The following is a 12,729-nucleotide window of genomic DNA, read 5'->3' as shown; positions in this document are numbered from 1 at the left end:
TCTTTATTGGAGTATAATTGTTTTACAATGGTGTGTTAGTTTCTGCTTTATAAAAAAGTGAATCAGCTATACATATACATATATCCCCATATCTCCTCCCTCTTGCGTCTGCCTCCCTCCCACCCACCCCTCTAGGTGGTCACAAAGCACCGAGCTGCTTTCCCTGTGCTATGCAGCTGCTTCCCACTAGCTAACTGTTTTACATTTGGTAGTGTATATATGTCCATGTCACTCTCTCACTTCGTCCCAGCTTACCCTTCCCCCTCCCCGTGTCCTCAAGTCCACTCTCTACATCTGCGTCTTTATTCCTATCCTGCCCCTAGGTTCTTCAGAACTTTTTTTTTTTTAGATTCCATATATATGTATTAGCATACAGTACATGTTTTTCTCTTTCAGACTTACTTCAGTCTGTATGACAGACTCTAGGTCCATCCACCTAACCACAAATAACTCAATTTCATTTCTTTTTATGGTTGAGTAATATTCCATTGTATATATGTGCCACATCTTCTTTATCCATTCATCTGTTGATGGACACTTAGGTTGCTTCCATGTCCTGGCTATTGTAAATAGAGCTGCAGTGAACATTGTGGTACATGACTTTTTCTTTTTTTCTTTTTGCGGTACGCGGGCCTCTCACTGTTGCGGCCTCTCCCGTTGCGGAGCACAGGCTCCGGACGCGCAGGCTCAGCGGCCATGGCTCACGGGCCCAGCCGCTCCGCGGCATGTGGGATCTTCCCGGACCGGGGCACGAACCCGTGTCCCCTGCATCGGCAGGCGGACTCTCAACCACCGCGCCACCAGGGAAGCCCTCAGAAGTCAGAGTTGTGTTAGTTTCTGGTGTACAACAAAGTGATTCAGATAGACAGATAGATATAGAGAGATATAATATAGGTTATTACAAGATATTGAATATAGTTCCCTGTGCTATACAGCAGGACCTGTTGTTTATCTATTTTATATACAGTAGTTTGTATCTGCTAATCCCAAACTCCTAATTTCCCCTTCCCCTACTCCCTTTCCCCTTTGCGGATCATAAATTTGTTTTCTATATCTGTGACTGTTCAGCACATTTCTTAATTTCAGCCCCGCCCTCCCATTATGAAGAGCATGGGACCTAGAATCAAGCCTGTGTGGAAATCCGGGCGTCACTGCTCACAGGCTTGTGGGAGTTCAGGCCGACGCCCCAACTTTCTGAGTGTCCCTTTCCTCATCTGTAAAATGGGACAATGCCTAATTGCAGATGATGAGGATTAAATGGAATCAATGGAATCAAATACAATGGATGGCAGAGTGACTGACAGCGTGTGGAGAAATAAATATCCATTCTTCCTCCGGCACTGAACTCGGACATTTCAAAAGTTTTACAGAAATGACCATCAGGCCCGAAGACCAGAATCACTCTTCAGTGTGCGTGGCTCACGCTCCCTTTACTGGAGGGAGGTTTTCCCTGCAGCAGTAATCTCGTTGGTCGCGGCGGTGGAGAGTCTCAGATTGTCAGAGCTGCGAGCCTGAGGAGCTGGGACTAGAAGTCGCGGGCCCTCCCCTCTCCCTGGCGTCCGGCCCGGGCTGCGGCGGGACGCGACTCCGCCTCCCCGGCCGCCCCGCCGACCCGAGCGCGGCGCGCAGTGGGAGCTGGGGCCCGGGGCGCCGAGGGGAGGCCGCGCTCCCACCGCCCGCGGCCCGAGGGGGCGTCGGACACTACCGGCCGCCCGCGGAGATGTGACCCGGCCCCGCCGCCCATGTGCGCCCCCCGACCCCCAGCGAAGACGGCTGCCATAGGGGCCCCGGCACCCGGCCTCCCGGCACTGCCGCTGCTGCTGCTGCTGGTGGCCGCGCCGACGGGACGGGCAGGTAGGAGGGTAGCGCCGGGGCCGCGACGACCGCCCAGTTCCGGCTGGTTTAGGCCCTCCAGCCCCCGGGTTTCGCTTTCAAGCGCGCAGAGCGGGAGGAGCGCGGGTCAGCGCCGGGAGCCCTGGACTCCCAGGGAGAAACTCGCCGCTGCCTCGCGTGGGCCGGCTTCAGGGTCAAGTTCGCGCGCTCCGCGTTTCACACTTTTCGTTGCGGGCGAGGTAGAGGAAGGTTGACGGTGGTCGCTCCGAGCGGTCCCCACAGCTGGTAACTTACGGTCGGTGACAGTGACCTTTCGCATTGCACTCGCCGGCACGTCGCAGGTTCCCGCCACCCAAGCCGTGGCCGCACAGACCTGTAGCCTTTCAACAGAGCACCCCAGGGAAGGAGGCGATGTCTGCGCTTTAAAAATCAAACTTCCTGAAAGAGTGGGCTTTGAGGGAACCGGAGCTAGAAAGTGCAGCGTTTCTAAAGTAAGATCTTTCTGGGCACGTCATTTTTTTCCTTTGCAGTTTTGATCTTGTACATATATGTGCTCTTTGATTTTTTTGCAAGTAACAAAACTTTGAACTGATCCATGATATAGGTAACTCAAGGCTTTTTGGTTTTAAGTGTTAACTCTCTACCATCTGGAATCCAGTAAACCAGAATGATTCATTAACCTGATTTCTTTTTTTTTTTTTTCCTTCTGCATTTCTGGTGTATGAGAGAAAGAAATTTTTTAAAAGCAAGATATCTAGGACCCTCCTTTTTAAAAAAAAAAAAAAAAGTTAAAGCAACACAACTTCCCAGAATACTGTGCTTTGTACAGATTTGATCCAGGCTTCCATGTTTTTATCCCAGAGCTGAACAATAGCAGTGAACGCAGGAAGAAAGTTGTTCATGAAACTGCGGTGTCCTTAGTAGTCAAAGAAAAAGTTACTAAAGTTCAATACAGTTACAAAGGTAAGAATTGTGTGCATATAGATCTTGGAGAGATTTTTGGACAATAGACATTATACACAAAAAGTTTCTCTTCTAAATCCTAAAGTTACCAGAAATTGTAGTTCTTTTGTCTTGTGATAAATATTCTTAGGTAAGCTGAATGGGAAGATCTGCTCCTGACCTATCCAGATACTGAACCTCAACTAACAGATATGAATTTAGTTGTTTCTATTTCTAATCAAAGAAATAAAGCTTGCTCCTTAATTGGGTTGGGAGGCTGACATTAGAAGGTAATAATATTCTTGGCTTCAAAGCAAAATTGGGGAAAAAACAAAACAGAAGAAACTCTTTTCGGACCCACGAGACTCAGGTACTTTCTTAGCTCTTTTTAAAGAGTTCCTGTCCTCTTCTGGGCCTCCAGGCACCCTGAGGACTGCTGGGAAAACCAGGTGAGAAGGCATATGTGGTTACATGGTATGTGGTTACATACCTGGCTCTTAAGAGAGAGCTATTCTATCTTGATTGATCCGCCACCATATCTGCTGAGCAGTGTGAACCTTCTAATAGTTATATGACATTACCATTCTCCAGTAGGCGAGTTCTTTAATTTTTCGAACTTTTAGCACAAAAGTTCAAAGTCACACAACTCTGTGATTGGATCAGGCTGTACAATACCAAACATCTAAAGAGAAAGAAAAAAAAATGCAATGGGGCATCAACATTTTAGGAAAGTTCTTCGTAGTTCATTTCAGGTAAACTTTTAAAGGAATCCAGAACGTCTGTGCCACTCCCTCAAGGCAGGAGGGATACACATCTGTACCTTCACTCTCTTATGTCTCCAGGGACAGAAGTTTCACTAGGAAGTTTATCACTGTGGTTTATCAAACTCTGCCCTGTTGGCCCAATCCCATGTCTTATTCCTCTGTGAAGATAAAGAACCGTGGTCAGCATAATATAAACAAGCATTTAAAGCCAGTAAGAGAGTGGAAGGAGATGACTTTCCAAGGTCATGTATCTCCTCTCCTCAAGCCCTTCAGAGGCTTCCATCTGAATTCTCCTACGTGGTCTTATACGGCTCAGTCCTGCCTGTGTCTCCAGCCTTACATCACTTAATTCCTGCTATCCTGGCCTTTTTCCAGTTCCTAGAGCAAACCAAACCGTTTTCCCTCTCAGGACTTCATACTTGCAGTTCCTTGTGCTGGAATGTTCCTGTCCACTCTGTCCCCGGCTAACTCCTATTCAGACTTGGCATCTCACCTCCAATGTGCGTCCTTCAAGGAGATCTTCCCAAAATCCCCAGAGAGGGAAAAAATATTGTTTATTATGCCTATGAACAAATGAGCCAAACTCTAGGTTTGGAGCTTTTGAATGCAGTCTATTACAGCATCTCTACTTATTAGAACTAATATACTATAATTAACAGAATGAGGGTATTTGTTGAAGTGTGTCTTCTTTGATATGAACACAACAGCATCAGGTATTTTATTTCACTGAGAAATTATTTCAGGATATTTTTCAAACACACACAAATTATCCCAGTGAACTAATTAAATTTTCTTCATTATTTTATTCTTTTTAGCTTTTAATTTTGAACTATTCTGAGACTTACAGAAAAGCTATAGAAATAATAGAGCTCTCATAAACCCCTCACCCAGTTTCTCTTAATTTTAACATGTTACGTAACTGTGGTACAGTGTTCAGAATGAGGAAATTAACATTGGTATAGTATTGACACTATTCACTAAACTATAGACTTTGTTCCAATTTCACCCTTTTTTCCACTAATTCCCCTTTTCTGTTCCAGGATCAATCCAGGGTCCTTATTACACTTAGTTGCTGTGTCTCCTTCCTCTCTTCCAATCTATGACAGTTCCTCAGCCTCTCTGCTCTCATGTCTTTGACATTTTTGAAGAGCTCTTATCACCTCCTCCTCAGGCTGCCCCTCAATGTGGGTTCATTTGAAGTTTCCTCTTGATTAGAGTGAGGTTATTCCTTTTGGGCAATAATACCACAGAGATTATGTTGTCTTTCCCAGCGCATCATATCAAAGGGTTTATGATGTCAATGTGTCTTCTTCCTGGCGATGTTAACCTTGATCATTTGGTTTAGGTGGTGTCTGCAGGGGTTTTCACTGTATAGTTACTATTTTCACTTTCTGATTAATAAATACATTGTGGGAAGATACTTTGAGATCATGCAAATATCCTGTTTCTCCTCAAACTTACACCCACTAATTTAGTATTCATCAGTGGATACTGAATGCAACAACTATGATGCCTAATGGTGATTTTTTTAATTTCATTTTTTCCTTCTCTATTTATTAAATTGGAATTCTAATGCAAAGAAGAGCATTTACTTCTCCCCCATTTATTTATTTATTCAATTGCTTAAATATATCAATATGGACTCATAAATATTTACTTTATTCTTTGAGTTATAATCCAATACTATTATTATTAATTTTGCTGCTCAAATTGTTCCAGCTTTGGCCATTAAAAGCTCTTTTAGTTTGGCTCCCATGTCCTTTCAACAAGCCCCATTCTTTTTAAGCATTTCATTGCTTTCTAGCAACATAAAATGTTTCAGGTTCATCTTGTATTTTCCCTTCCCCAGGGCTGAATCAGCTACTTCCCCAAGGAGCTCTAGCTCCTTCTACTGGAGAATAGGATCTAGAAACCAAAATCTAGTTGCCAGGCATACTCATTGCTACTGGAATGTTGTTTCTAGGCTCTCTCAGCGGAGAGAGCTGGAAGTTATAAATATGTATACTAACCCAGGCATCCACACACATCTGTATTTCTGTATCTGTATGTATGTGTCTATGTATACAAAAGACAATAAGCTTACACTGATACCTTTGATTCCAAGAGCACAGAGTTCATTGTCTTTATTTGTAGCTTCTTTCTCCAACAGTGAGAAACCTGATATCATTATCTATAATAGATTTACTTATTTCTTCATTTCTAGTTTAGAGTTTCAGAAGTATTAACCCATGCTTCTATGAGAAGGACATTTACTAACTAGATTATAGCATCTATATACAGTTCTTTTGTCTTTAGCTTTATAATACCCAGTCAAGATACTGTTGACCAAAGTTACTTAGATTAGACCGGTTTTCTTTCACCTTCTTTACTTTATTGTCTATTTGTAATAAGGTTAGGTTCATTTGTTACTGTTTGTATTTCAATTGGGGTTTCCCACATGCTAGTTGGTTTTGTTTCTTGATTTGGGAGTATTTGAAGGGTATGTGAGACATTACTGTAGTTTAAGAGTCAGAGAGAGATGTACCAAATGGTACATCTTGGAGAGGGGTTGCCCCCTCATCATCCTTACAATCTGGTTCCTATTCTCATTCCACGTCACCCCCGTAGGTAACCAGTCTCCTTAGTTACTGGTTTATCCTTCCTGTATTTCTTTTGCACCAGTGAACAGATAAGTGTGTATTTTCTCATATTCCCCTTCTTTCTCACATGAAACCTAGCATACTACAGGTTCTCTTTTCCACTTAGCATTTTTTCACTTAACAGGATATGTCTTTTCTGCTTCACAAATCTGTAATCCTCAAAGGTAGGCCCTGACTATACCGGCCAAATTCATATCAAGGCTAAATCGTTTCCAAATCTTGCTTCAACTTCGCAGGAAAGCACCTGGTTTTAAACATATTGTATGCTAAAAGTCGAGAACTTGGTCTACATCTGGGTGCTCTATTGCAGCTAAAGCAGGATTTGTCTTTTCAAATGTTCTTTCCATCAAACAAGCTTGTCCTCTTTTCCAGCTTCTCTCCCATTCCCTTTGGAGCAGACATGAGGGATTTCTTGTACATTTGCATGTACATTTATCATTTATTGGCTATTATATAGCTCCTCATTGATCAGCTCGAAGCCCATCCTCAGCATGTCTGGAGAGCATCATATACCTGAGATCTGAGCGTGTGGCTATAGGTATCACCAGCCTCCCCTTTCAGAAGATGTGCTCCTACTGCCTGTAGCTATTTATCCAGCTTCCTATAGAACAAACCCAGGAAAGGCAGAATTTGCTCCCTAGAGAACAATAAAGGAGATCTGTTACCCACAGGAGGTGGCATGGTGTACGACCAAGGCGGTAGGGCTGAGGAGGGGCGTCAGTTCCCTGAGTGCACCATTCCATACAGCTCTGACTCAGAGCCATAGGTAGGATGCAGATTTTGCATTTAAGCCTAAACTTTAGACAAAGACAATAAGCAGTCACATATATTTAAAATTTTTAGTATTAATGCTATAAAACTAATACTTTAGTATAAGCATCTCATAAAACGTTATGAGCATAAAACATTAACTATGTTTAAGTGCTTGGCATAGTGCTTTTCACAAATGTCACTCAGTAAATTTGCCTTTTTGGTTAAAAGGCATCTTTCATTATATGCATGATTTTTTTTTTTTTTTTTTTTGGTTGTACGTGGGCCTCTCACTGTTGTAGCCTCTCCCGTTGCAGAGCACAGGCTCCGGACGCGCAGGCTCAGCGGCCATGGCTCACGGGCCCAGCTGCTCCGTGGCATGTGGGGTCTTCCCAGACCGGGGCACGAACCCGTGTCCCCTGCATCGGCAGGCGGACTCTCAACCACTGCGCCACCAGGGAAGCCCTGCATGATACTTTTAAACTGACTCTCTACTTGCATCTTTTTCTTCATGTACAATTTTACCAGGTATCTTTGACATGTTTACTTCCATGATGATAAAAAAAAAGACTGCTAAGTATTAACTGCAGCTTAAGGTAGTATATATTTTAAGAAGTGAAATCATTTTATTCATCTTATTTATAACATTACCTTTATGCTATGATTGTGATGTTCTGACAGCATTTTTACTTTTTCTTGCTCCACATTTATGATTATTTGACTCAAAAGGTGATACTAGAAAAATGAATTAAATCTCTATAATCTGTCTCAAGATGTGTCAATTCCATATAAAATTGGAGAACAAGAGAACTTTTTTAAAAAAGAATGCTGGCTGAAGACAATACAATTAAATACTTCCTCTGCTTTATTTTCAGAATTCCTTTTGATATAGAAAACTAGGCTTGAAAGGGCCTTAAAATCCCGTCCAACTGCTTCCCTTGTGAATGTTCCCTGCAACATAACTTCAGAGTCATTACCTATCTGCTGTTGGAGCACCTCTCATCACAAGAAACTTGATACCTGACACCCAAGACAGGATGTCCTGTCGTTGTAGACTTCCAGCTACTAGAATGTTCTTCCCATGAACGAGCTGAGGTCTTGATCTCTCATCTTGTCACATTGTTGGTCCTCACTCTAAGCTGATGCAGTCATGCAGAACAAGCTGTTCAGCTCATTGACTGCAACCATCACATTTCCTCTGTCTTCATTCGTCTCAGCTAAGCACCTTCCCAGTTGTGTCATGCCAGGCATCTCTCTCTCCTGGTCTTTTCTGTATGTGTGTGTTCCAGATTGTCTGTAAGTTCTCAGGCATACTCACTGTAGATCATGATGACATGGCTGGTCTGCCAGATTGTAATCACTGCCCCTGGCATGTTGGTCCTTAAGTGATTCAGTATCAGTTTCCTGGTGAACAAAGGGTTCCTGATGCCTAAAAGTTACCCTCCCTTTTTACCTTTGCTGTCTTTTCCTATAAGACACAGACCTTGACCCCTCATTTAAACTCAGCATTTCATATTAATACAATTTCAGTTTGTGGAGGCAATTTTCTTTCTCTTTACTTCTCAGAATACAGAGAATGGAAGTATGGTATGATTTTTTTTTTTTTTTTTTTTTTTTTTTTTTTGCGGTACGCGGGCCTCTAGCTGTAGTGGCCTCTCACCCGTTGCGGAGCACAGGCTCCGGACGCGCAGGCTCAGCGGCCATGGCTCATGGGTCCAGCCGCTCCGCGGCATGTGGGATCCTCCCGGACCAGGGCACGAACCCGTGTCCCCTCCATTGGCAGGCGGACTCTCATCCACTGTGCCACCAGGGAAGCCCGGTATGATGTTTTATCTAGAGCACATGATGTCCGTCACGGTGGACTTTAACGCAATTAAGGAGACTCTTCTGGAAAGGAAATTTTTATTGATTACAAATATTATCTATTCAAAATCAGATCTGTTTTTCAAGTGTGGTGGTCACCACAGTGCACGTTGAGACGCCAAAATGGCTTCCACTCAGCTTCTCCAATCACTTTATGCACCGCATCATCGAACTCCAGCTCCACCCCCCGGCACAGAGAATGGGCAAACCTTGTCCTGTACAGATTTGTCAGGGAGTTTTCCTTATACTTCTTGAGTCTCAACATGTATGCCTTTAATCCAGCCCCCTGAAATTTTCCATTCCATACCATTAACATTTGTATTTTGGTGATATGAGATATTTTGGCAAGTGTATCCTCTTAGTTGAAGCATTTGTTTACATTACTTCCGCCATTTGAATTTCCTCTTTTTCAACTTTGCAGACATTTTTTTTTTCTCCTACTTCAATCCCTCCATCCTTACTTCCAGGTTACTTGGCAGCCCTTAAAGCATTCACGCTTCTGTTAAATAAACATTGTGTTCATTTTCGAGGAAAGATACAAGGAACAGACACCTACTATGTTACTTTCCTGAGGCTGCCATAACAAAGTACCACAACCTGGGTAGCTTAAAATAACATAAATGTATTATCTCACAGTTCTGGAAGCTAGAAGTCTGAAATCAAGATGTTGGCAGGGTTGCTTCCTTCCGAAGGCTGTAGGGGAGCATCTGTTCCACGCCTCTCTCCTGGCATCTGGTGGTTGCTGGCAATCCTTGGCATTTCTCGGCCTGTTGAGCATCATTCCAATCCTCTGCCTTCACTCACTGTTCTCTGTCTCTTCACATAATCTTCCCTCTGTGCATGTCTCTCTTTGCGTCCAAATTTTCCGTTTATATAAGGATACGAGTCATGTTGGATTGAAGCCCACCCTAATGACCTCTTTTTAACTTGATTACCTCTATAAAGACATTATATCTAATTAAGGTTACTTTATGAGGTACTGGAGACTAGGATTTCAACATATTTCTTTGCGGGGCCACGGTTGAATTTATAACACCTACCACACCCTCAGCGGCTTGTAGGGCTGTGAGCAGGACTTGAGCTTGGCTTCTAAAGTGGAGAAAAGCTACCTTTTCTTTCTTTCTTTTTTTTTTCCGGTACGCGGGCCTCTCACTGTTGTGGCCTCTCCCGTTGCGGAGCACAGGCTCCGGACGCGCAGGCTCAGTGGCCATGGCTCACGGGCCTAGCCGCTCCGCGGCATGTGGGATCTTCCCAGACGGGGGCACGAACCCGCGTCCCCTGCATCAGCAGGCAGACTCTCAACCACTGCGCCACCAGGGAAGCCCGAAAAGCTACCTTTTCAACCTCATGCAGTTTTCCTCCTCAACGCATTTATTAGTCTTTGTCCGCTGCCAAAAGGAAACCTTTGCAGAAGTCTCACGTCAGAAAGGCTCTCCTGAGAATGTAAAGGGCAGAGATGAGTCGTCTCCTGTACTTTCCATAACATGAACATAAAAGATAGCCACCATTTTGCAATATGTACAAACATGGAATCATTATGTTGTACACCTTAAACTAATACGTTGTATGTTCATTATACCTGTTTTTTAAAAAGGAGAGAAACGTCAATGGGTATGTAATAAAGATGGTGGAGTTTAAATTTCTTCAGCAGAGGGGTTCACTCTCGTCAGACGTCCATCTCTGTTGCTCTACGTGGCACGTTCATTGCAAAATCTTCACCCCTGCTCCAGCATGGACCATTTTCGTACTTGAGGCTAACTGTCCACGTGACTCCAAGTCAGCCCTCCTCCGCCATTTTAGATGAAAGTATAAAAGAAGTAAAAGGTCCTCTGAATTATCCTACCGAATACTTTACGTTGTTATTTTTTAAATTTGCTGATAGTTTTTAGGTGCAAAATAGAATATCACATGTGCCTTAGGAGCAAATAACTTAGGGGAATGAGGTATTTGAGATGGTCAGAGTTAATGAAAAAGAATTAACCTTCACACCCCACACATTCATTTTGAGTTTTCATAAGTTAAAATACAACTTGACACAATGTGATTTTTAAATAACCTTCTTTTGAGCATTTTCATTTATTCATTCTTTCTTTCATTTATTCAATATCTTTCATTCATACGTATCAGGAACTGTTCTCGGTATTGAGGTGAACAAGAAAACAGGGCCTCTTTCTTCGTGGAGCTTTTAACTTCGGGTGATTACATCAAAGTATAAATGCCAGAACTGAGGAAACCAAGCTTCTTTAGAAGCACAGAGCAAGGCAACGGATCTAATCTAGGAGTCAGGCAGGGCTTCCTATGAAAAGGGAAAGTGAGACTTATGAGAATTGCCAATATACTTTTTACATTTTGCATTTAAAATGCTAGCAAGAAAATAAAGTTAAATCCTTCTCTAAGCATATTCTATCTATAAACTACCACGTAGTTAACATTCCTTTTTCCCACCTACATTTCTTTCTTGTAAAACTACAAATCAACCAACAAAACCCAACAGCAAAAAGCAGAATCCTATGAAACAGGTGATTTTTTTTCTGACAATGGTATTTATTGCCGGGTGGGTGGGAGTAAGGAGCTTTGCAGCTGTAGGACAGCCCGACCTCAAGGTCACTGACAGCTTCAACAGGTCACTGTGGTCTGCGGCTCTGTGCAACACTGAATCCAACCACAAACAGGTATCAAAAGGCTCCCTTGTTACAGCTGTGGTTTTCTAGAGGGCTGGTGCCCGAGGCGCACTTTCTCACTTCCTGAATCAACACAGTCCTTTGAAGGCTCTGTTAGCTTTAACAGCAAGAGCAAAGGGAATGTCTTCATTGATCCATTCTCTGAGAGGTTCCACTGTCCTCAGAGCCTTTGGCTCTTCGTGGGTGGCCTCTTCACCGTTGCTCTGCTTTTATCCTAACCAGTGTGTTTTAATATCTTTGTGGTAGGATAACCACCTCAGAGAGCTGATCTTCAGCGAGCCCCGCGCAGCACGTGGATGCCCTGTCCATTTTATCACATTTAGTTACACAACTTCATTGAGGCTTAATTCAACCCTGAAGAGGTGTGATCCGAGCCCCCGTCACCATCAAAAACATCAAAGCATGGACTTGTCACTGTGGAGGAGAGTTAACCTATTGAAAAATATTGCACCTTTCTGACAGTGTTCTTGACGGCTGCTGTACACCTCTGTCTTCATCTTGTTTGACTGGAAAGTCTGAGATCACACTCTCAACCTCGTTTGCCTCAAAATCCCAATCGACGGCCAAGAGAAGTAAATACTACTAATTACTTCCAAATCTCCACTAAGTCATTATTTTTGTCTCTCTTACTTTTTCTATGAATTTTTTTCTCACATTTTTATCTTGATTTTCTCTCTGAAAATTTCAAGTGATGGAGATGTTAGTGGAAGCATCACATTCCTTATGTGAGGATAAAAAGAAGTACTATGATTTATGAAAATTATTTGAAAAATAAAGTGGACGATGTATGTTGATACTTAGTAAACACCTAGTGATGGAACTGGGAGTTCCCAACAGCTATTCTTTCCAATACCTTAGTGGTTTCAAATGGTTTGTCTTTGACTCTGTTATTTCTTTTATCTTTTCCTTTCTGAGGCAAGTTATCAAGTTGTAGAGACTCCAACCCACATTTGAATCTATTTTTCCACAGTTACTATGATATTCAATTTGGATAAACACTTTGGAGATCACAAAATGTGGAGAAAAATCAAGTCCCTGGCCTCAAAAAGCAAGTCTGAAAGGGAAAGGGAAGGGAAGACATACATACAGGAGATGACATAAGGAAGTGGGACTGCTTTTCTAACAACGAGACCAACATATTCAAATTAATAATGGCATCTTCAAAATAGACATTTTAGGAGGCTGTGCACAAAAATCTCACAATGTATTTCCTAAACTCCTTTTTTCAGAGTTCTCAATAGAACCTGTATGCATCGG

The 12,729-nt window shown here is 42.8% G+C and overlaps 1 protein-coding gene across 2 annotated transcripts in view; it reads left to right on the top strand.

The window, feature by feature from the left end:
* The first annotated feature begins 1,630 nt into the window (after positions 1–1,630).
* The window catches only part of IL20RA (interleukin 20 receptor subunit alpha), a 34,862-nt gene continuing 23,763 nt past the window's right edge, over positions 1,631–12,729 (top strand). The window contains exons 1-2 of one of the 2 annotated variants that reach the window (XM_082669029.1): positions 1,744–1,854; positions 11,719–12,044. Coding sequence is in view for 1 of the 2 variants with exons in the window: in XM_082669028.1 (XP_082525154.1) it covers positions 1,743–1,854 (112 nt within the window). In the remaining variant the exon portion in view is untranslated. Of the gene's footprint in view, positions 1,855–11,718; positions 12,045–12,729 lie in introns of both variants that reach the window. The other variant, XM_082669028.1, reaches the window with a different exon arrangement.

The sequence above is a fragment of the Grampus griseus genome (genome assembly GCF_964374135.1).
Source record: "Grampus griseus genome assembly, chromosome: 13".
NCBI classification, from domain to species: Eukaryota; Metazoa; Chordata; class Mammalia; order Artiodactyla; family Delphinidae; genus Grampus; species Grampus griseus.
Note: the sequence above shows the minus strand (reverse complement) of the source record. Positions and strands in the feature narration are given on the sequence as shown.